Below are 20,824 nucleotides of genomic sequence, written 5' to 3'. Positions count from 1 at the left end.
AAAGGATGGAGTGGTTTGAAAGGATGGAGTGGACCGAGTGGAGTGGATTGGATTGAAAAGATAGAACAGATAGAAAAGGTGGATGGAAAGGACAGAGTGAATAGAATGGATGGAAAGGACAGAGTAAATAGAATGGATGGAAAGGACAGAGTGGATGCAGTGGATATATCTCCATCTCCTATATATGCTATGTACCTGTATCCCCATGTTATCTGTTTAACCCTATCCATCCTGTCGCTTTATATACGTAAACCGATATGTACGCCACCTGTCATGTTCTCGTGCTTGGTCGCAGGCGCTTTACTGATAACCACCATATCACACTACTATGCTTACTTTCTCCTTTACACCATCATTCAACTAGAACACAGCTATAATATGACACATTCGGTCTACCTGTTCTCATACTAACATGACCCCACGAACACCTCATCCTAATAAAACACAGCTAGCTGAGCACATATCAGCTGGCTTAGTTTTCTCCTCAGGCCTAACGCAGCCAGAACTCAGTCTGGGTGTCCACCCTCCAGACTGAACACATCCAACTGATTTTCTCAGCACCACACCTACTGCTACGAAGCAGCTATCATGCAACAACTACACCAGCTGCTCACATATCTGGTGCGCCCATGCACCATACAACACTCTCTCTCTCTACTGATTTGAACTACGGTTCCCGAGGGCGTTCAACCTACCATCGCTTTGAGATCATACCAATGATACATAAGGCGCTATATAAATTCCAAGTAACATAACATAAGCCATACTCTGAGTTAGGGTATGGTGGATGGCATCCATTATAATTATTCCAGCCACAGAAACTTGATATCATATGTGTCAGCCCTATGAGCACAGCTCAGCTGTGTGATCCCCCCAGCCAAGTGGTCACTGTTTCTCCCAGCAAGACTGTAGCCCTGGGAGTAACCTCTCTTTGATCCTTTGTGAAGGCAAGAAAAACCTTCCCTCTTGAGCCAACCTCCCAGCAGGAGCTGGCCTGGGAAAGGAGGAATCAAATGGGTCACCCATCCCAAAGGAATAGCCTCCCACCTAGGTGTTGCATACCAAAAGGGCATTTAATGATATTTACAAGGGAAGGGGGCAGAGGTATTGTAGACAGCAGAGGGAGCTGCGTACAGCTGGGGGAAGATTCCACCATCGTGTTTCACTCTGCCTCTCTCTTTCTCTCCTCCCTTTCCATCCACTTCCTTTAGCACAAAGATGTAATGTCAGAAGGCAAAGAACACATGTCTCAAGGCAAGGGATTGGACCCCTTAAATCAGGCTTGCTTTGTCCAATCACCTGTGATCTTTGCTCTCCTCCCTAATTATTCCAAGGGCACATTGGGCGTGACCTACATCTCTGCCAGCCATTATGCTGGGACATCCATCAGAAAAGGAATAAAGAAATAGGAAAAGGAATAAATGTGTTTGTTCAACAGATGAGATGGAGTCTGGGAGGTCAGTGTTCGTATTGATTTTATGATGCATGGTTCATATTAAATTCTTTATTCTTCTAAAGAGCTGAGTCGATGTGTGAGCTGTGGCAACCATAGGAAGTGTGTGTGCGAATGTGTTATTGTTTCGATACGAGTGTCCTAGTCCTCTACAGTACTCCCACTGAGGTGTTTTGTATCTTGTCTGATAGATGATCCAGAAGTGGTGGGAGTACATCACTGGGGTCTGTAAAGAGGGCATGGTATCAACAGCAGATATACATGACAACAGATGCAAGTTTCAAAAACCTTTATATAGAAAAATCAGCAGGGTTGGAGTAATTCCTAGCTAATCCTAACTCTAACATGGGAGTAGTCTCGACCATGAAACAAAAGAAAACAGTCCTATACAAAAGAAACCTAACCTAGCCCTCTTTCTCAAACAACAAATGTGTACAGGGGAAATAAAGAGCAGTTCCCTTCCCCACGTTTACTAGCACAGGGGTTTAGAGAGTTCAGATGGATAGGTGACAGGCACAGTTTCATCGAGTTCAGCACACTCTGGCTTACTGGAACACCTGTACAGTTCAACAGCTCCTTTAAGCTCTCTTGGTCTCGTTTTCCATGCACAGTTCAGTTCTCAAACAACCATAGGACCATCACCCTACACAGGCCTTCCTCTGCCGGACTCAAACCGGTTTCAATGTTCCCTTTTCTTTCACCACAGCACAATGTTCACCTTCATTTCAGAATATTCCAATATGCACTTTCCATTCACCAAAAGTTAATTACAGGCTTCCCTCTGCCGGGTTCAAGCCTGCCTTTTCTTTTCACCTCAGGGTTTCCTTCCCCAAGTCTTAGTTCTCTTGTTTCAACTTCTTGTTCCTTGGGCTGTTACTATCGAAAAAACTTTCAAAACTGCAAGGATTTGACTCAGACCTTTGAATGACCACTCCGACATCCCGTTAGAACAGTTTTCTCAATTTCAAAAAGATTGTGATGCTCTTATCAAACTTTCTTACTTCGGTCTCTTGGACCTTTGACAATCTTTATCAACTGTTTACTTTCAATCTTACACAAAACTTCAGCTTCCTTGTTTGCAGATACTTCTCCTGTATTTGCTTTGCTTAATGACGTTTCTCAATTTCTTCCCATATCTTGTGTTCCCCTTTGCACAGAATGTTACTTTTAGAATTACAGAATCTTTAAAAGGGCGGATGATTCCTCGCAAACCCCTCTGTTAATCTGCATCTTTCTCGCCTCACCATAATAGTTCTGTTTCATTAAGCATTCTGAAGTTCTATTGCAACCTTTCGTTACCGCTGCTCCCCCACTTACTTCTAAAACAAGCCAGCCTTCAGATCACTCACCAGTCAAGTACTTGGGGGGGCTTTCTACAACAACGCCTTCCCGACCTTGCTTCCTGCTCGGGAAGGCAGCTGGCTGTCCTGGAGCATCTGCAAGGCGTGCTTCTCGGATGTAGACACCGTTCCATTTGAGTCGCTCACAGCTGTCTGCAAACACAGGACTCCCGCTAGGGTTTCTGCCGCTCGCAGCGTTTCTCGCGCAGTCCGCAGGCCTTCCCGCTTGACAGCACCTCGCTCCTTTGACTTCGTTAGAACTGCTTCTCTCGGCTCTCAGTCTCGCTCTCTGTGTGCTTGTGCCTGCCACCTTTTACTACTCTGCCAAGCATTAACAAGTCTCAGATGTGTGTGATTGAGATTACATGCCTGACTCTGCCTGACCTCATTAGTGTGACATGGCTCTGATACAACATAGGGGGTAATCATCACCCTGTTATTCCTCCTCTTCCACGTCCCAGTGGTTTTGAGAAGGGGAAGTGGGGAGGAATTCTGGGAGATGTAGATTCCCATAGAATAGGTAGGGAAGTGATTTCTGGGGTAGTTGGAAAAGGGGATACCATGTCTCGCCATTGGGTGTCTCTCCCCACACCCTGAGGACCCCCCACCCAGGTGATCCTCCCTCGCTTGTCCACCCACAGGGTCGGGAGCCAAAAGCGATGGCCCTTCCCTGGCCACCTGAATAAGGGATCCCCAGGGATCACAGGTCCCACAGATATTGTAGCCATATTGCTGTGCAGGACCTCACCATGTTGAAGGATCCCTGAAAATGTGGTCCAGCCTCCCCAGTGGTGGGAACCCAAGACCAAGGATAAATCTTATCCTTGAGCCCCTGGATTGGGGCTCGCAGCAACCTGAGAGTCAAGACAGCCAAGATCATTTTTTGCTGTAGAACTGCTGTGAGCCGTGATTCAAGCTGTTCGACCACGCTCGAAGCAACAGGACCATCTGAAGGTGCCTCTGGTACTCGACCGATATTAGAGCAGCTGTTCTGCACTCTCTAACCTGTTCACCACTGCACCAGCGGAGCATCTCACTGCATCTCCTCGAACTTGAAACTCATCATTGCACTTGCCCCCTTCAAACCGTTCTTCGAACCACCATCATCTTTGGTGCTGACCTTGATTGACAGCTGATCATTCTGGTGGACCCCTCAAACTGGGACCTTAGAACACTGCACCAGAGCTACCCAACTTGAACTGTGCATCCAGTCACCAGCATCTTTGCCATTGAACCAACCCTGGTGGCACTCATGATCTGCACTTCGCTGAATGCTGCTTCGAAGCATCCTTAAATCGGCTGTCGAACCGACCCCAGTGGCTTCATCGAACCATGACCCTCAACACTACATCGGACCACCTAACTTGAACAGTGCGTCTAGTTCCCAGCATTTTTGCTGTCGAACCAACCGGTGGCCCTCACAATCTGCACTTCTTTAAACCACAATGTACTTCATCTTGACTCCAGCTCAACACCTGCTCTCCATCTGAAAATGCAACAGATGCATTAGAGCCTGATTCGAACCGCACAACAAGTACAGAGAAACCTGGTTCGACACTGTCGAGCCATCAAGAACCACTGAAAGGTGTTATAGACTGCTAACTGCCGCCTTGGCCCATCATTGCGTCCTAGAGACTGGTTAGATCCCCTACTGTGCCTTTTTGCATCAGAACATATTCTTTTTTTTTACAAATGTTGTGCTTATCACTTGCCATTAGCCAGAGTGCTGCATCTTGCTATTGTTTGCATATTCTCTGTTCTTTCTACAGGAGTGGGTTTTTGGGAAGTACGTTTCCATTTAGTTACTATTAGAGATGGTGTGTTTAATTAAAGTATATATATATATAATTGTTTTGTATTTTAATCTTTAAGATTTTTTACAAAGGGTGATTTTCTGTTTATCTGTATTTGTCTATCTTCCTTTCTTGAGTCTCTATGGAGCTGTCAGCAGAGCAGTTTGTTTATTGTGGTAAGGAAGTTGGTGAGGTACAAGACGCCACTAAGTCTGTTGAGGCCTGAAAGGTTTCTTGTAAGCTGCGTAAGATGTTGTAGGCTGCCAACAGCCATGGGGTCTTGTCACCCGCTATTAGCCTTGCCCAGCAAAGTGCTTCATCCTGCAGCACGAAGTCCGAGAAAATATGTCTCAGATGAGGTGATCTTAACTTCAAAGTTCCAGGACAAGACATCAGCAAGTGGCGGATAGTTTCCGTTACTTCCGTTTGTCCACAAAATCTGCAGGCGTTAGTTGTTGCGCGCCCCCATATGAATAGGATCTCGTTTGTATGTAACAAGTTCAATCTTGCTCTTAGTAGCAGGGACCTTGCTTGCTTGGACGGGAACTGTTTGATGAACGGTTCAAGCTCGTTCAATTTGCGAATGGTCACCGGCAAGTGTCTCGTTAGCTTTTTTGAGGCGGCTTTCTCAGCTGTTTTAATCCAGTCGAGTTCCTTCACTCTGTTCAGTACTTTTACTGGGTTGTTATTGAGAGTCTCTACGTCAGATGAAACTTCTTGGAGGATTTCCTTGATCCAATTTGACCAGCTGTTTAACATCTTGCAATTTTGGTCATTTATTTCTTGTAGGATCAGATGGTATACTGAAGGATTTTCCGCAAGTTGGCATTTGCGGTAGAGCATTATAGAGTTGCATCTTACTGATCCCTCGAGGGAAAGTAAACTAAGTTCTTGTCTTATACAAGCTATAGGCACGCATTTTGGAAGCCCCAGGATAGCCCGCCAGAACGTTGCCTCTAGGGTAGGCCAAAGCGATGAAGGAATGTTGGGCATAGCGTCTCCGTAAACTAGGGTTGGGACCACCTTCATTTTGTAAAAATTGATCACCGGGATCAAGGAAAATCGCCCACATTTTCTATCAATGGCTTTGCCTTGTGCCGTGAGTTTTCTTGCTTTGTCTTTTAGGAGATTTTGCATTCCTATCTCATTTTTGGAGTTGTCCAGGATGTCCAGGATTGCCACATTTTCAATCTGGTTCTTGTTCAGCACTAGTTTCGTTTTTGCGTTGATTTTGGCGTTTTTGGACAAAGACATAAGTTTGGTTTTCTTGTCGTTTATCTCCAGGTTGTTTCTTTCCATGTATATCTGAAGGTTGCTCAGCTGACGTTGCAGTCCTATTGGTGTATAATCTAGGAGTATCACGTCGTCTGCGTACAGGAGCCTTCCCATATGCGATTTTCCGATTTTTGGTGCAAAACTACGAACGGTTTCTTCAGATGTTTTGATGTCTCCAAAGAATGCCAAGAACAGTGCCGGAGCCAGAGGGCATCCTTGTTTAACACCCCTTTGCGTGGGGATCAGAGTGGATAAAGATCCTTGTTGATCCAAGCGCACCCTCATGTTGGTGTCCGAGTACAGCGCTTTGATAGGCTCTAAGATAGAAGAAGGACAGTTCCATGACTCAAGCTTGTCCCATAGCAGTGCCCTGTCTATACGGTCAAAGGCCTGGGTAAGGTCCACAAAGACAATGAAGATCCTAGGACCTCCCTCGAGCACTTTATGTTTCATGGTGTTCATTATCAGGATGTTTGCCGATGTACCAAAGTTTTTCTTAAACCCTGATTGTAAGTGGTCCTCGCAGGGTGCCGTTTTTGCCCACGCTTTAAATTCATTTAAAAGGAGGGACCCAAACACTTTGCCTACGATGTCTAGCAAGGCGATTGGGCGATAGTTTGTGGGATCACTCTTGTTCCCTTTTTTAAAGATGGGGACCACCGTCGCTGATTTCCATGATGGCGGGATTGATTTTGATTGGGCACATCTGCAGAAAATTTCACACAGGAGCGCTGTCCATTCTTCGGGGTGTGTCTTTAGGTCCACGTTAGTGATCCCGTCAGGGCCGGGAGCTCTGGAGTTCTTGAGTGACCTGATCTGGCGGCTTATGTCTTTGCGATCGTCCAGAGTGATCCATTGTGCTGGTTCAGAGTTCTGCTTAGTTGCCTTTGTTGTTTTTGGCGGGGCGAAGAGGGTTCTGAAGAAGTTCACCTAGACAGATTCTCCTACATTGTTCATTATGGTTTATGCCTCTTGTGGTGTAGTTGAATTTAAGAGCGACCACAATTCACGGCTTTTGTTCCCTCGTATAGCTGTTTGGATTTCCTCAGCGTCTTGCTGGTATAGTGTTGCCCGGTGGTGTTTGAGCCATGATTTGTAAACCCTGGTGACCTCTATAACGGTCTTGTTTGTTTTTATGGGGCCTCGGGCTAGGGCTGTCCTCTTCACTTTTCTTAGAACTTTCCTTTTTTCGACCAAAAGTTTGTCGTACACATGCTTCCTGGATTCTACGTTGTTTTTAGGTCCCCTCTTCTTTTTGTAGATCTCTAGGAATGGCAGGTAGTCAATCTCGTTTACTAGAGTGCCAGAGTTTTGTGCACAGTACTTTTGTTTAAGGTCGATTATTGCTTTGGCTGACAGTTTTATTTTTGTTCCTCTGGTGTTTGCTTCCAAGAGCGTGGTTGACTTTGAAGTTAGACTCAGATTTGTCGGCCAGGTGACATACAACAGGTTATGATCGCTTTTGCTAGTCCGTGTCACCCCGAATTCCGTTATTAATCTGGCCAGGCTGTCGGATACGTAAATATAGTCAATCGTTGCGCTGGCTGAACCGTTTTCCCATGTGGGGAGGAAGGTTTCTTTAGGTAGGACCTCGCTCATGTTATGTAGTTCTCTAGATGACATCAGTTTTGTCCATGCCATCCCTCTTGAGACTGTAGATGAAGCTTTTTGAGCTGAGTGTTCTTTTTGTTTTTCTTGGCCACAAGAAGCGTTGATGTCACCACACAGCAATAGGTGTGAAGCAGCATGCGTGGCGGTAGCCGTGTCAATGGCTTGTTCAATCGATCTCAAAAAGTTACTGGCTTCAACGGCGGATGGATTCCAGTGAATGTTCATTATGACTATTGTCGATTTTGCGTTTTTTGCTTCATTTGTATTAGACTCGGCCAGCTTTGCACTGATCCGAAGTAAAAATGGATTGCTTCTCAACACTTTTGCATGGGACAGACCACAGTTATGTCGAATCGCTTTCAAGATTCCTGTTGAAGGACGCCCCAGCGGGCCTTTTTTGGCAGGGGCCAGAAAAATTCCGTACCCGTCAAGGGATGGCGACTCTGTTAGCCAAGTCTCCTGGAGACAGAGGACGTCAAATTCTGTTAGTTTTAGATCACTAGGTCCCGTCAGGTGACCGTGGCCTCTTGTGTTCCAGGAGCAAAGCTTTAGTCCGCCTGTAGCTGGCTTTGTGTCGCGTTGCAGTTGGTCGGCTTGCTCCGGGATCAAGGATTGCTAACTTTTGTGTTGTTTTTATAGCATATATATTTTTATAGAACCTGAGTTTGAAATTCCATTTATTTTCCACTGTTGTACTGTGCTGTGCTGTTTGGGTTGCTTCTGAATCACATTCACACCTCTCTTGAGAGTAAAGTCTTCCCCCCACCCACGTACGTAATCAAAAAGGCAAAGGATGTGGATCTCCTAACTGTGCATGGTTTACCTTTATGATTGGGAACACTTTTGTTTTGCAACCGTTTGAGGGCCAAGTAGGCCCTTTAGGCACTACTCACCCTTGTACTCATGTGGGGCAGAGGTAATTTTGTCACGGTCTTCCTGCCCCCATTAGGAACTGGAATGTGGCCTTTGGGAATTTCTGTGAATTACCCAGACATCTCTTCTCCTCTGTGTTCTATCTCCCCTGTCACAATATGACATGCAGCCTACAGAGTGCTCTGTGAATAACCTTCATATTACCCCTTCTCCTTGCGCCCCCTCTATGGTACCCTCCCCCATTAGCATCTTGAATGTGACCTTATGGAGAAACTGTGAATGATCCTGGCATGTTCTGTTTCCATCTCTGTCCCCTCGTCTGTCCCCTCTTTCCAATTAGAATCTGGAATGCAACATTCAGTCTTACCTGTGAATGACCTAACCCCCCCTTCCTAATTTCCTCACCACCCTGTGCAGGGATTGTTGAGTGCAATGTAGCCTATTACATAATTAAATAAATAAATGAATTACTTAATTGGACTATTCTTTATAATAGGATAATCAATATTTGTCTATTACTTTGGGTAAATGCACCCCGCATCTTCGGGCACTTAAGAGGTCCATGTTGTATTCTTGATCATAAAAAAGAAAAAATATTTCAACACCTACATATTCTAAACCATGTTATGTGACTTTACTTTTGTTGGCAGAAGCACAAAGCAGGGATAGAGAGATGGTGTGTTCTATATACCCTGGATAGAATGCTATATGCTCATGTTACTTTGCCTTTGGCAATGTCACTTGGGCATCTCAAAAAAGTGCAGATTCTCTAGACATTTCATTTTCTATTGAGTGGGAAGTAATAATTGTAATTGCAAAAGCTTTAAGTCAGAAAACATGTTTTACAAAACAAAGCAGGCAAAGCTAGTATCACTAATTTTAGGATACAATTTTAATTGGTTAAGAAACACATGGGAGGCTTTGGTAAATACTTTTGATGCTGGTGGTCTGTACACTAGACAATGTTAACTGTCGCATTTGGTTACATGATCTAGTGTTAAAAACAACTGCTGCTTTGCGAACATTATGAGGCAAGCATGAATTGGCTTTGACGGTGAAAAGAAGCTTGTAATGGTTTGAGAAAAATATTTTTTTTAAAGGGAACTGTCTTTAGACCAAAATTCTCTTTAATTCAAACAGGGACTAATATGTTATTCACATTTGTTTCTCAACACTAAACTAACAGCTCTTTAAAGAATAAATGGATTGTGTGCTATCCAGTGGTTAATTACTAATAGATATTCACAAATACTTCAGGAAATCTTAAATCACAATATCACAGAACATGAAGTAATTTGTCTGCACCTGCTATATCTCCTATTGACTGACAGGGCTACCAATGAACAGTGGGCCATACCATCCACAGCTGCAGGCAGTATCCCATTAAACTACTGAAGTGGGGGGCTAAAGCAGGCCAAAACTGACTGATATGCCAAAGTATTGAGTTTTCAATACACATAAACTGCAAAAGGTCAACAAAAGTCTACCTTTCAGTTACATTAAATTATCAAAGATATACAAAAGAAAAACTCACATACTTTTTGACTAATTTATTTTCCAGACAAATTAATCTCTGAAAATACTTACCACATACTTCTGGCGATAGTGTGGCAATCATGTTTCCAAATAAGTGGAGCTTCTGCAGCGATATAAGATGTTTAAGCTGCTCCGGAACTTCTTCCAGGGCGTTATTTCCCAAATTTAGGACTGTCAACTAAGAATCAAAATAAATAGAATAAGAAATATTTTTCCTATAACATGCATCAACCATAATTCCGTGGTCCAACCCAGTTCAGAAGAACCCCTTGAATTTAAGGTTGACATTGAATTGATAAAAAGGAGTATTAAACGTATCGCTTCTACTTTTCACTCAACAGCTTTTATTCTTGTGCATATTTCCACAAACAGGACGTTCATCTCAAAGCATGCTATGAGCGTGAAGAGTGCCGTGAAGCTGTTGTTCGGTTCCCACACAGCTACAATAGGCATTCTTGGTCCACTCATCCATAACCGTACCCAGTTAGAAGACTCAGTATAGGCATAACAAGACGAATTAATCTTCCCATGGCCTACCCAGCAGCAGGTCTATAGAGAAGAGTCTAGAAGAGGATGCCTACCTAACTCCCTCTGCCTGGAGCCATGCTCCATTTTGTAGTATCCCCTTGGCCTCCACGTTCGAAGGAGCCCTTCTTAGTTTGGTGGTTATAATAACTTTGCACCTTTAGAATATCTTTCTGATAGCTAGAAGCAGCCCAGAAAAACTGCACAGAGATCAGCAGGGCTTACTTTCACCTTAGTACTAAGCCGGGCAGAGTGTGAAGGGGGAGCAAAATAGGGAGAGTGAAAGGGGATAGGATGAGAAGCTGATTAGTGCGTGAAATGAATGCGTAAAATGCCACAAACTGGGAGAGATGGCGGAGAGTTGGTAAAAAGGTTCAAGAGTGGCTATGAAGACACAGAATGGGTGAGGTGTTGGACTCTATCTGGTTACGCAATAACGAGACGGAGCCAATGCTGCTGTGAACCTTCTTTATTCACGCCGATCACTTCTCTGCCTTCCGCCACTCCCGCCCCCTCCCCTTCCTCCTTCTTCCCGCCCTTTCCCTCAAGTCTTTCTTAAAGGGGCTGTGTCCCTTTTGTCCAACGTACAACACCTCCCCCGTACTTAACATGGGAGCCCAGTTACATCTGTTCGATGAGCCTCACTGGTCTCTTTACTGTTCGAGGGGGTCTTCCCGGGGATTCTCGGCTTTCGCCGGTCGACTCCACTGGGGGTTCTGCTTCTTCTTCTTCACTGAAGTTCTCGTCGGGTGTCTCTTGTGCTTTGGGCTCCTCCAGATATAGCTTTTTGAAGAAGGAGGAGTTGCGAGTGATGTCTCCCAATTCTCCTGTTGCCGTAATCATGGGCCCCTTTATGGCTGTGATGATTCGCGGCTCTGGACTGTATCGGGTGTCCGTCTTCTTGCGTTGAGTTTGTTACACCAGGACCATTTGCCCCATCTCCAGTTGTTGTTCTTTCGCTCTCCGTTTGGTGTCAGGGTGTAGTCCTCCCATCGGGGAATGCGTGTCCTGGTTTGGTACCTCACCATGAGCTCAGCTGGTGGCTTTCCCGTGGCATCGTGTGGGGTATTTCGGTAGCTCCGAAGCATGCTGCAGATGGCCTTCGGGTGAGGCGTCTGTTCTGCTGCTGCTTTTTGTCTGGTTAGCTTGATTGTGGCCATAAACCTTTCCACCATCCCATTGGCTTGGGGCCAGAGAGGTGTAATCTTTTGGTGGTGGAAGCCTAGGTGACTTGCGAAGTTTGCAAATTCTTTTCCTTGAAACGGGGAGCCGTTGTCGGTCTTGACGACGTTGGGAATGCCCCACTCGCTGAATAGTTCGTCCACTATGGGTGCGGTTTCCACGAAGGATGTTGACGGCGTTTGCTTAACAAAAGGGAATCTCGAATATTCGTCCATTACTACTAATAGATAGCCTCCTTCTTCTAAAGGTCCATAGAAGTCCATTGCGACCTTTTGCCAGAGTCTTGTCTGGAGCGTGGTTAGTTGCAGAGGGTTTGGGTTTGGTCCTCTCGCTGCCAGTTGGCATGGCCTGCAGTGTCTGAGCATGTCTTCTACTATTACATCCATGTAGGGGAACCAGACATAGTTCCTGAGAAATCTTTTTGTGTTGTCCATTCCCCTGTGGCCCTCATGTGCCAGTGTTGCTAGGGTCTTCCTTAGGTCCTTTGGTGCTACTAGCCTTCTCCCCCGTAGCAGGAGTCCTTGGTCAGTGGCTGTGAGTTCGTCGTGTATTTTGGCCAGCCGGTCCAGTTCCTTCTGGTTTACATCCTCCCCCCCGGTTTCCTTTGTGTGACGTTCCCTCCATTTGTTGGACCGAGTGAGAAAGACAGCAGCTCTGAGTGTTGGGTCGGCTTTGCTCCTTTCTTCGAATGTTGCGGTCGAGATGGTCGGTGGCATGGCATTTGATGACAGGTATGAGATGTATTCTGTGGCCTCCTGGTCTAGGGTGCCGTCTTTGTCCGGTAGGGGGTGTCTGGAGAGATAGTCTGCTGGGTTGGCGTCTCCTCCTGGTTTGTGGACGATGCAGTAGTCGTACTCTTGCAGTCTTATCCCCCACCGTTCTATGCGAGGTGGCATTTTCGTTTTGGGGTTCCCGAAGATTGATATTAAAGCTTGGTGGTCCGTTACTAGGGTGAACCTCCGGCCAATAATAAAGTGGTGGTATTTTTCGCATGCCCATACTGCAGCCAGGCTTTCCCTTTCTGCCTGGGAGTAGGCTTTTTCCGTGTGCGACAGGGCTCGGCTGGCATATGCAACTATCGCGTGATGAGCCTTGTCTGCGGTGTCGGTCTGGGCAAGGATGGCACCTAGTCCCACTGGACTTGCGTCGACCGTAATGATGGTGTGCCAGTCCGGACGAAAGTATGCCAGTTGTCGGTTGTTGGTGAGACCTTCTTTTATCATTGTGAATGCTTCCTGACAGGGTGCATCCCATACAAAAGGTGTATTCTTCTTTAGGAGGTTGCAGAGTGGGTCAGTTGTTGTGGCTTAGTTTGGGAGGTAGCGCGCACAGTATCCTGCCATGCCTAGTAGGGAGCGCAGGTCTGCCGTGGTCGTAGGTGCTTGGAGATCGGTGATGGCCTTAATCTTGTCCGGGTCGGCTGTTATCCCTTTGCTCGAAAATATGTGGCCGAAGAATTTAAGGCTTGTCTTGTTGATGTCACACTTGTCTTCGTTGAGGGTCAGTCCCGCGTCTTGTAGGATGGAGCAGATGGTTCTCAGCGCTCTGTCGTGTTGTTCCTGATCTTTTCCAAATACTAGGATGTCGTCACTGTAATTTAGTGCGTTCATCTCTGATGTTATGAGACGTCTGATGGTCTCCTGAAAGATTTCGGCGGCAGATGATATTCCGAAGTTGAGCCTATTGTATCGAAAGAGGCCGTCGTGCGTTGCAAACGTTGTGATGGGTCGTGATTCTGGGTCCAGGACCAGTTGGTGGTAGCCCTGGTTGAGGTCGAGCTTTGAAAAGAACCTCACTTGGTTTAACCTAATCAACATGTCCTCCAGGCTCGGGCCTGTGTGCCTTTCTCTCTGGATGGCCGTGTTCGGGATGCGCATGTCAACGCATATGCGGAGACGACCATTGTCCTTGGGAACAATTACTATTGGCGATACCCATGGTGTTGGCCCTTCTGCTTTCTCTATGATGTCGTTGAGAAGGAGAAGTTGGATTTCTTTTGATACTTGTTCTTGGAGGTGGAAACCCACTTTGCGCGGGTGTTGCGGTACTGGCCTAATGGTATTGTCGATGTGTAGTTTGATGCATGATCCTTTTAGCATGCCAACTCCTTCAAATAACTTGGGGAATTGGCCCTTGAAGTCTCCCTTCGCCAGAGGTCTGTCGATCATTGCTCTGACGCATTTGTGTGATACTGGCAGTCCCTCTATTACTTCTGACTGGTTGTAGTGTAGATCAATTAAGGCAAGGGCTCTGGCCGTGCGGTAGCCGAGGAGGCAGCGGCCGATGGATGGGCTCTTTATAACGTGTATCGTGGCGGTTACCGTGATGTCCCTGTGCCGCAGATCACATAGAAATTTTCCTTTGGAGGTCATTGGCTGCGCCGCTCCCCATTGAAAAATGTGAGTCTTGGATTCTTGTAGTGGGTATGAGGAGGCTATTTCCCTGTAGATATCTTCATTCATGACGTTTACCGTCGCTCCTGTGTCGACGATAAATCTGTTTCTGGTACTTCCCAGCTGTATTGTTACTCTGGGAGCTGAGGTGTCTTCAGTTTCAGCACTGAGAAGGCATACGTACTCTCTGTCGTACCCATCTTGTAGATATCGGGCTGGTTCATTCCCTCCCAGCTGATGTTGTGGTGGGGGGTCGAGATATGGGTCTCTTCCTTGTTGGAAAGGGCTTGGGGTTTCTGCCTTGTAGGTCGTCCCGTGTTCCGGGTTTTGTATGAAGTCACTCTGGTGTATGTCATATAGTTCATGGTCTTTCCTATCTGGTTCAATCTGAAGCCCCTCAAGGGCTCTTACGGTGTTTGGACGTTGATAAGCATTCGTGGGCAGTGCCGTACTTCTGTCTCCCTGTCAGGGTTGTTCCGTGTGTGTGTCCATCATGCGGGTGGTGGGTCGCGGCCGTGTCGAGCTCCCTTCTGGTAGTAGTTCTTTTCACATCACCTGGAAATGGTTTTCCATGCCGCATCTCATGCAGCGTTGGCCGATGGCAGGGCACGGACCTCTGTGCGGATACTCGAACCCGCAGCGATAACATTGGCGGTCGCTTGGTGTTCGTTGTGTTGGATACCTTGGGCTTATCCTTGTCTGTGGAGCTGGGTGTCGGGCGTATGGGTGCATTGCCGCTATAACTTCTCCTTTTTTGGGGTTCTCGATGGCTGCTGCCTGGATGTCCACTCTCTCATATACTCTTGCTAGGTCCAAAACTTCTTTTAGGGATAGGGGTTTCTTTAGGAGGTGTTTCCGGAACATGGAGGATACACACCCTTCTATGATGCGTAGCCTTATGGCTTCTTCGTCATTAAAGTTGGCGAAATCGCACTTCGATATTTTTCTTTGAAGGCGAATGACGAATTCTCCTATTGATTCATGAGGCAGTTGGCCACATTGGTTGAAAGTGTATCTTTCATAGTCACGGTTGGGTGAGATAATCTTTTCATTTATGGCTTGTCGGAGTCTCGCATATGTGGTGCGGTCCTGTAGGGGAATCGTACGGATGATATTTTTGATTTCTCTCCCTGCGACGTTTGCAAAGATGCTTAGTATGTTGGGAGGTTCTTGTGTGCCAATTGCACCCACAAAGTCTTTGAATTCCTCCGTCCACTCTTCCCATCATTGGCCCTGGTCGTGGTGTGGGTTCAGAGTGAACGGGGCGGGTCTTCTCATTAGGCTTGCATAGGAGGAGGGTGTTCCTGGTGATATTGGTTGGGCATTGGGATCTGCTGCATCCTGGGCTGCCATGATGGCGCAGCTCAGTATGCTGTAGTTAGTTCAGTGGTGCGTGGGCGTTGGTTATTATTAACTCCTGGTGCTGTGTCTTTCTTGGTATATCAGACGTTACCTGGGGAGACGCAGGGCTTTCTTTTGTCGCGACTTCTTTTGCTCTTAAATGTTTTATGGTAATGTCACGTGCGGGAGACACGGGGTTCCTTTCTTTGTAGTTAAATTTCGTTAGTGTCACGTGGGGAGACGCGGGGTTCCCTTGTGCCGTGTTGTGGGTTTTCACCCGTTTTATGGTAATGTCACGTGCGGGAGACGCGGGGTTCCCTTCTTTGCAGTTAAATCTGGTTAATGTCACGTATGGGAGATACGGGGTTCCCCCTTTTTCTTTTTTTGCTGTGACTCCGTTCACTTTCAGCGTGTCTGTGGCACTGTCACGTGTGGGAGACACGGGGTTCCCCTCTTTGTAGTTGCCCCACCCGGCACCTTACTTGTTAGTCGGCGCCGCGGGCCTGCAGGTCTCCTCTGGTCTTCCGCGATGACGGGCGGGCCTCTTCCGGCTCCTCGGGCTGTAGGTCTTCTCCGGTCTTCCGTGACAACGGACGGGCCTCTTCCGGCTCTTCAGGCTTCTGCGTCGCTGGCTGCAGGCTTCGGTAGGCACGCGGGCTGCGGCTCGCTGATGTGTTGGCCTTCTGGTGTTGACGCTGGGCGCACGGGCCTTCCCGAACTTCTCCAGGCACACAGGCCTTCCAGCAGGGCGCACGGGCCCTTGCGGTCTCTTCTGGGCACTCAGGCCCTCTAGCAGGGCGCACAGGCCGCTGCTGACTCCACTGGGCACATGGGCCCTTCCTGTTGCTTCAGGGCACACGGGCCCTCCAGCAGGGCACTCGAGCCGCTGCTCTCTCCACTGGGCGCACGGGCCCTCACGATAACTTCTGGGCACACGGGCCCTTCTCGGGCCGCTGCTCTCTCCTCTGAGCACTCGGTCCTCCCAGCAGGGCGCACGGGCCGCTGCTGTCTCCACCGGGCACACGGGCCCTCCCGATCGCTTCTGGGCACACGGGCCCTCCAGCAGGGCACTCGAGCCGCTGCTCTCTCCTTTGGGCGCACGGGCCCTCATGGTAACTTCTGGGCACACGGGCCCTTCTCAACTGCTGGGCTTGCCGCCCTCCTACCACTGCTGCCGGCACGCAAAGGGTCTCATCGGCTTCGTCGCCAGTGTTGGACTCTATCTGGTTACGCAATAACGAGACGGAGCCAATGCTGCTGTGAACCTTCTTTATTCACGCCGTTCACTTCTCTGCCTTCCGCCACTCCCGCCCCCTCCCCTTCCTCCTTCTTCCCGCCCTTTCCCTCAAGTCTTTCTTAAAGGGGCTGTGTCCTTTTTGTCCAACGTACAACATGAGGCAGAGTGTGTATGTGAATGCACTAAACGTCAGTGAAGAGATTCAGTGAGATGGCACTGTGATGAAGTCAGATGACCGCTACCTATAGATTTTGAGGGTTTATGTGACTAGGGACACCTGCCCTCTATACGATGTGCATACATTGAGATGATGAATAGGGGAGAGAACTATGCCTCCCCAACACTACATCCAGTACAGTAATGCATGATTTGGAGGCGTATATCAAACCTATGGTGAAAACATCTGCCAGGTATTGTGGCTGCCCAATAACAATTTAGAATAAACTAGAAGTGGAGCAAAGCTGCTGCGCACAGCACAAAGTTGATTTGAAAATCGGGTGTGTGGCGTGTTCCTTGAACATTAAATAGCAAATCTCCAAACCAGTTTATAAAGAGGACTATCATTATGTTTGAACAATAAACTACATCCAGTACAGATAGTCTCCTTAGTACTTCGTTATGGCCTGCCCCAATTACCCACATAGGGTGAGTGGTGGGGGAACCTCTGCTCCTGGAGTCGTGAGTGGTAGAGCAGCATTTCTTCATATCATGTGACCGTGCAAGCTCCCACAGACACGCTGGGGACACGCAGGCCCACAATATGAAGCCGCAAAGCCGGTGCTCATCCTGAGCCGGACCTCAAAATGGCAGACAGACCATTTAAGTTCTTGGGAAAACTTGCATCAATGTTAATGAAACGCAATTACCAACATGGCTTCAATGACAGGTGAAGGCAGTGTCAACTGGCAAGAGCGGACCATGCTCTTTCTATCCCGGCTTCACCCACCATTCACACGCATCCCGGAATAACGTAGCACAGGCGGGGTACGGTGTGGAACCTTCTTTTTTTCCCTTACACACGTAAACTGAACTTGCTTCCCCTCCCTCGTCCCGCCCCATCCCTACCCCAATGTCACTTCCCTTTCAACCTGTGGCTCAAAAATGGGACCACCCACATAATGATGTGGGAGAACACGGGGCCTGTCACATCACAACGTGACATCTCCCCCCTTTTTAACGTATGGCGTCACTGAAACCTTCCCCCCCTTTTCTTCGATGAGTCTCTGGGGTTTCATACGGGATCGTTGAGGTCTTGTGTGTCGAAAGAGTTCTTGTGCTATTGCGTCGTCACCTCTATTGACCACTTTTCCTTCCGACTGCTCACCATCTCCCTGATGCGGGTCATCTGAGAGCTGGTCGTCAGTGAAGGTGTGCGATTGTTCCCATACCTGCGGTAGGCTGCCCATGAGTTTCCTAAAGTGGGAATGCGTTCCTTGTGATGGAGTGATGATGTTCGCCGCTGGCAGTTAACATAGTGCCCTTTCTGCTGGTCACTACCAGCCATTCCGGTACAAATGTTGGGTCTTCCTTTCTCACTTTGGGTTGGCATACCACCACTTGGTCTCCCGGTTCAATGTCACATTCCTTTGCCCCTCGTCGCGAATCGGCTCTCTCTTTCATTCTTTCTTGCTGTTCTTGATCCCGAGCTTTGGCCTGCTGTTCTTGAGGTGTAGTGTGAGGCAGGGCAGGGGTTTCAGGTAGTCTCATTCTGATAACTCGCCGAAACATAAGGTCGGATGGGCTGATCTCAGTGGTGTTGTGTGGCGTATGCCGATATTCCCAGAGGAGTTGATATAGCGCCTATTCAGACGGTTTATTGACAAGGTTAGCTGTTTGCAGAGTCCGTTTGATGTTGGCCATGAAATGTTCCACAATGCCATTGGCTTGGGGCCATCACAGGGTTATCTTGCGATGTTGGAACCCCATGTAGCGTGCAAAGTTCTCGAAGTCCTGGCTCATGAACGGGGGCTCATTGTCCGACTTCATTATCTTCAGTATTCCGTAGGTCGACAACATGCGGTCTAGGGCTGGGATGACGCACGTTGCTGTGGTAGAGTCAATCAGTTGGGAGTCTGAGAAGCGAAAGTGTTCATCAATCAACACTAGCACATACATCCCATTTCGTAGCGGTCCGAAGAAGTCTACCGCCACTTCTTCCCAGACGTCTTCTGGGAGAGGGGACATCTGTAGTGGGTTGGGGTGCATCGGCGTGGATACCAGTGCTCAGGTGTTGCATCTGCCAACACTCTCTTCCACTAGGGCATCCAATTTGGGGAACCACACTCTGACGCAGAAGGCGTTTTGTGGACACTACGCCCCGATGGCCTTCATGCACCAGCATGACTGTCTGTTCTCGCAGCGAGGATGCAATAACGACTTTGCAGCCCTTCAGGACAATGTGGTCGTCCACCACCATCAGTTTGTCTTTCACCAGCTCCAGGGACTTGATGTCTTCCTTCACGTATTCCGGCTCCTGTCTGACTTGGTCTGTTCTGCTGGTTCGTATGCAGTGGGTCACTATCGCCAGGGCAGGGTCACTTTCCGATTCCTTCCTCAGGGTGGCCCACACTACTGGTAAGGGTTGCAGGTGGTGAATGACGTACTTGATGTATGTGTCAGCGATTGAAGGGCAGACCTGTGGAGAGCCTGTGGGGTCCCGAGACAGGTAGTCGGACAGATTGTGTTGCTTACGGGGTGGTGTATGATATAAAATTTGTAATCCTGTAGTCCCAACCCCCACCTGGCTATTCTGGGGGTCATTCTTGCCTTGGGGTCACTGAATATCGTTAGCAGGGCCTGGTGGTCGGTGATGACTGAACGCCTTCCCATACAGGAAGAGGTGAACATACTAACAGGCCCACACCACGTAAGACTCGCTTTCTCTGCCTGGGAGTACGCCTGTCCTGTGGTCGTGAGGCCACCTCTGGCGTAGACCACAATGAACTTGCCGTCCGGGTTCGCAGGGTCCCTTTGTGTTAGTATGGCGCCGAGGCCAACTGGGCTGGCATCGATGATGACCTTCGTCTTTCTGTCTGCATCAAAGTAAGCCATGTCCTCGGCCTTAGAGATCTTATTCCTGATGGTCTCGAATGCGTGTTGGCAGTCTGGTGACCATTCAAAAGCCTGGTCCTTCCAAGTTAGTAGAAGGGGATTACTGACGGTGGCGTAGTCCTGCAGGTACCTTGAACGCCCGTCCCAGGAATCATTGTAACTCCAAGATGTTTTGAGGTGGGTGGGCCGTGTTCAGCACTGCCACTTTGTCGGGGTCCGGCCTCATGCCTTTCTCTGAAAATATGTGTCCAAAAAATCTGACAGAGCCTTTCCCGAACTCACATTTCGCCCTGTTGAGCGTTAGCCCCGCTGCCTCTAGTGCTGAGCAGACCTTGTGTAGAGCCGCGTCATGTTCCTCTTTTGTCTCACCAAAGACCAGCACATCGTCTGAATAAATCAGGCAGTTCGGAACGTGGCGGATGCCTTTATGAATTTCTTCTTGAAAAATCTCTGCTGCAGAGGAGATGCCAAAGCTGAGCCGTTTGTATTGAAATAGGCCCATGTGTGTGACGAAAGTGGTGATATACCATGATTCTGGCGATATCTCGATCTGGTGGTATCCTTTCGTGGGGTCCAACTTCGAAAAGAACCTGGCACCATGCAGTAGGTGTATCATGCCATTATTCTGGGTGCCTGGTGCCGTTCCCTTTCTATCGCCTCATTCGCCCTCCTCAACTCTACACATAGTCGATGCAGCCGTCCGGAGATTTCTTTGTGACGGGTACTATGGGGGATACTGTTAAAATGGATTTCTGAACTCTGACCTGGTAGGCAGAGGTTCAGAAGGCCAGCATAGTTTCTTGGAACAGGGTAACCTTCTGGACAAGCCAGACCAATAAAGGTAGCATGGGCAGCGGTCAAGACTAGGTCTCAGGAGAGTTGAGGGTGACTGAAAGACCTTAATGAGCACACCGAGTAAAGGACACTTAGAAATCACTCCCAGTCAGGTGTATATATTTTAAAAATACAAATACATGTATTCAAGGCCTTTGAGTTTCAACACAATAGTTATTAACAGTAACACTTTTAAACCAACACAATCCTACTAAAATACACATCTACAAGACCAAGTGGCCTAAAGGATTAATGCACAAAATGGGTCCACAACCTAGAATGGGAAGGAAGCAGGTAGTGCAAATAGTCTTTAGGCAGTTCTGCAGTAATCACGATCCTAACTGAAAGGCAGTCTAGTCCCTAAGAAGAGGGGAGCTTAT

General features: G+C 47.9%; 1 protein-coding gene across 1 annotated transcript in view; it reads right to left on the bottom strand.

Moving 5' to 3' along the window:
- LRRC69 (leucine rich repeat containing 69) overlaps positions 1 to 20,824 on the bottom strand; it is a 313,342-nt gene that overhangs the window by 275,682 nt on the left and 16,836 nt on the right. The window contains exon 2 of the mRNA XM_069621344.1: positions 9,933 to 10,059. Coding sequence (XP_069477445.1) covers positions 9,933 to 10,059 — 127 coding nt within the window. The remainder of the gene's footprint in view (positions 1 to 9,932; positions 10,060 to 20,824) is intronic.

Source organism: Ambystoma mexicanum, chromosome 5q, assembly GCF_040938575.1.
Source record: "Ambystoma mexicanum isolate Mex_15411 chromosome 5q, UKY_AmexF1_1, whole genome shotgun sequence".
NCBI lineage: Eukaryota > Metazoa > Chordata > Amphibia > Caudata > Ambystomatidae > Ambystoma > Ambystoma mexicanum.
The sequence above is the reverse complement of the archived record's forward strand: the minus strand, read 5'-3'. Positions and strand labels throughout refer to the sequence as shown.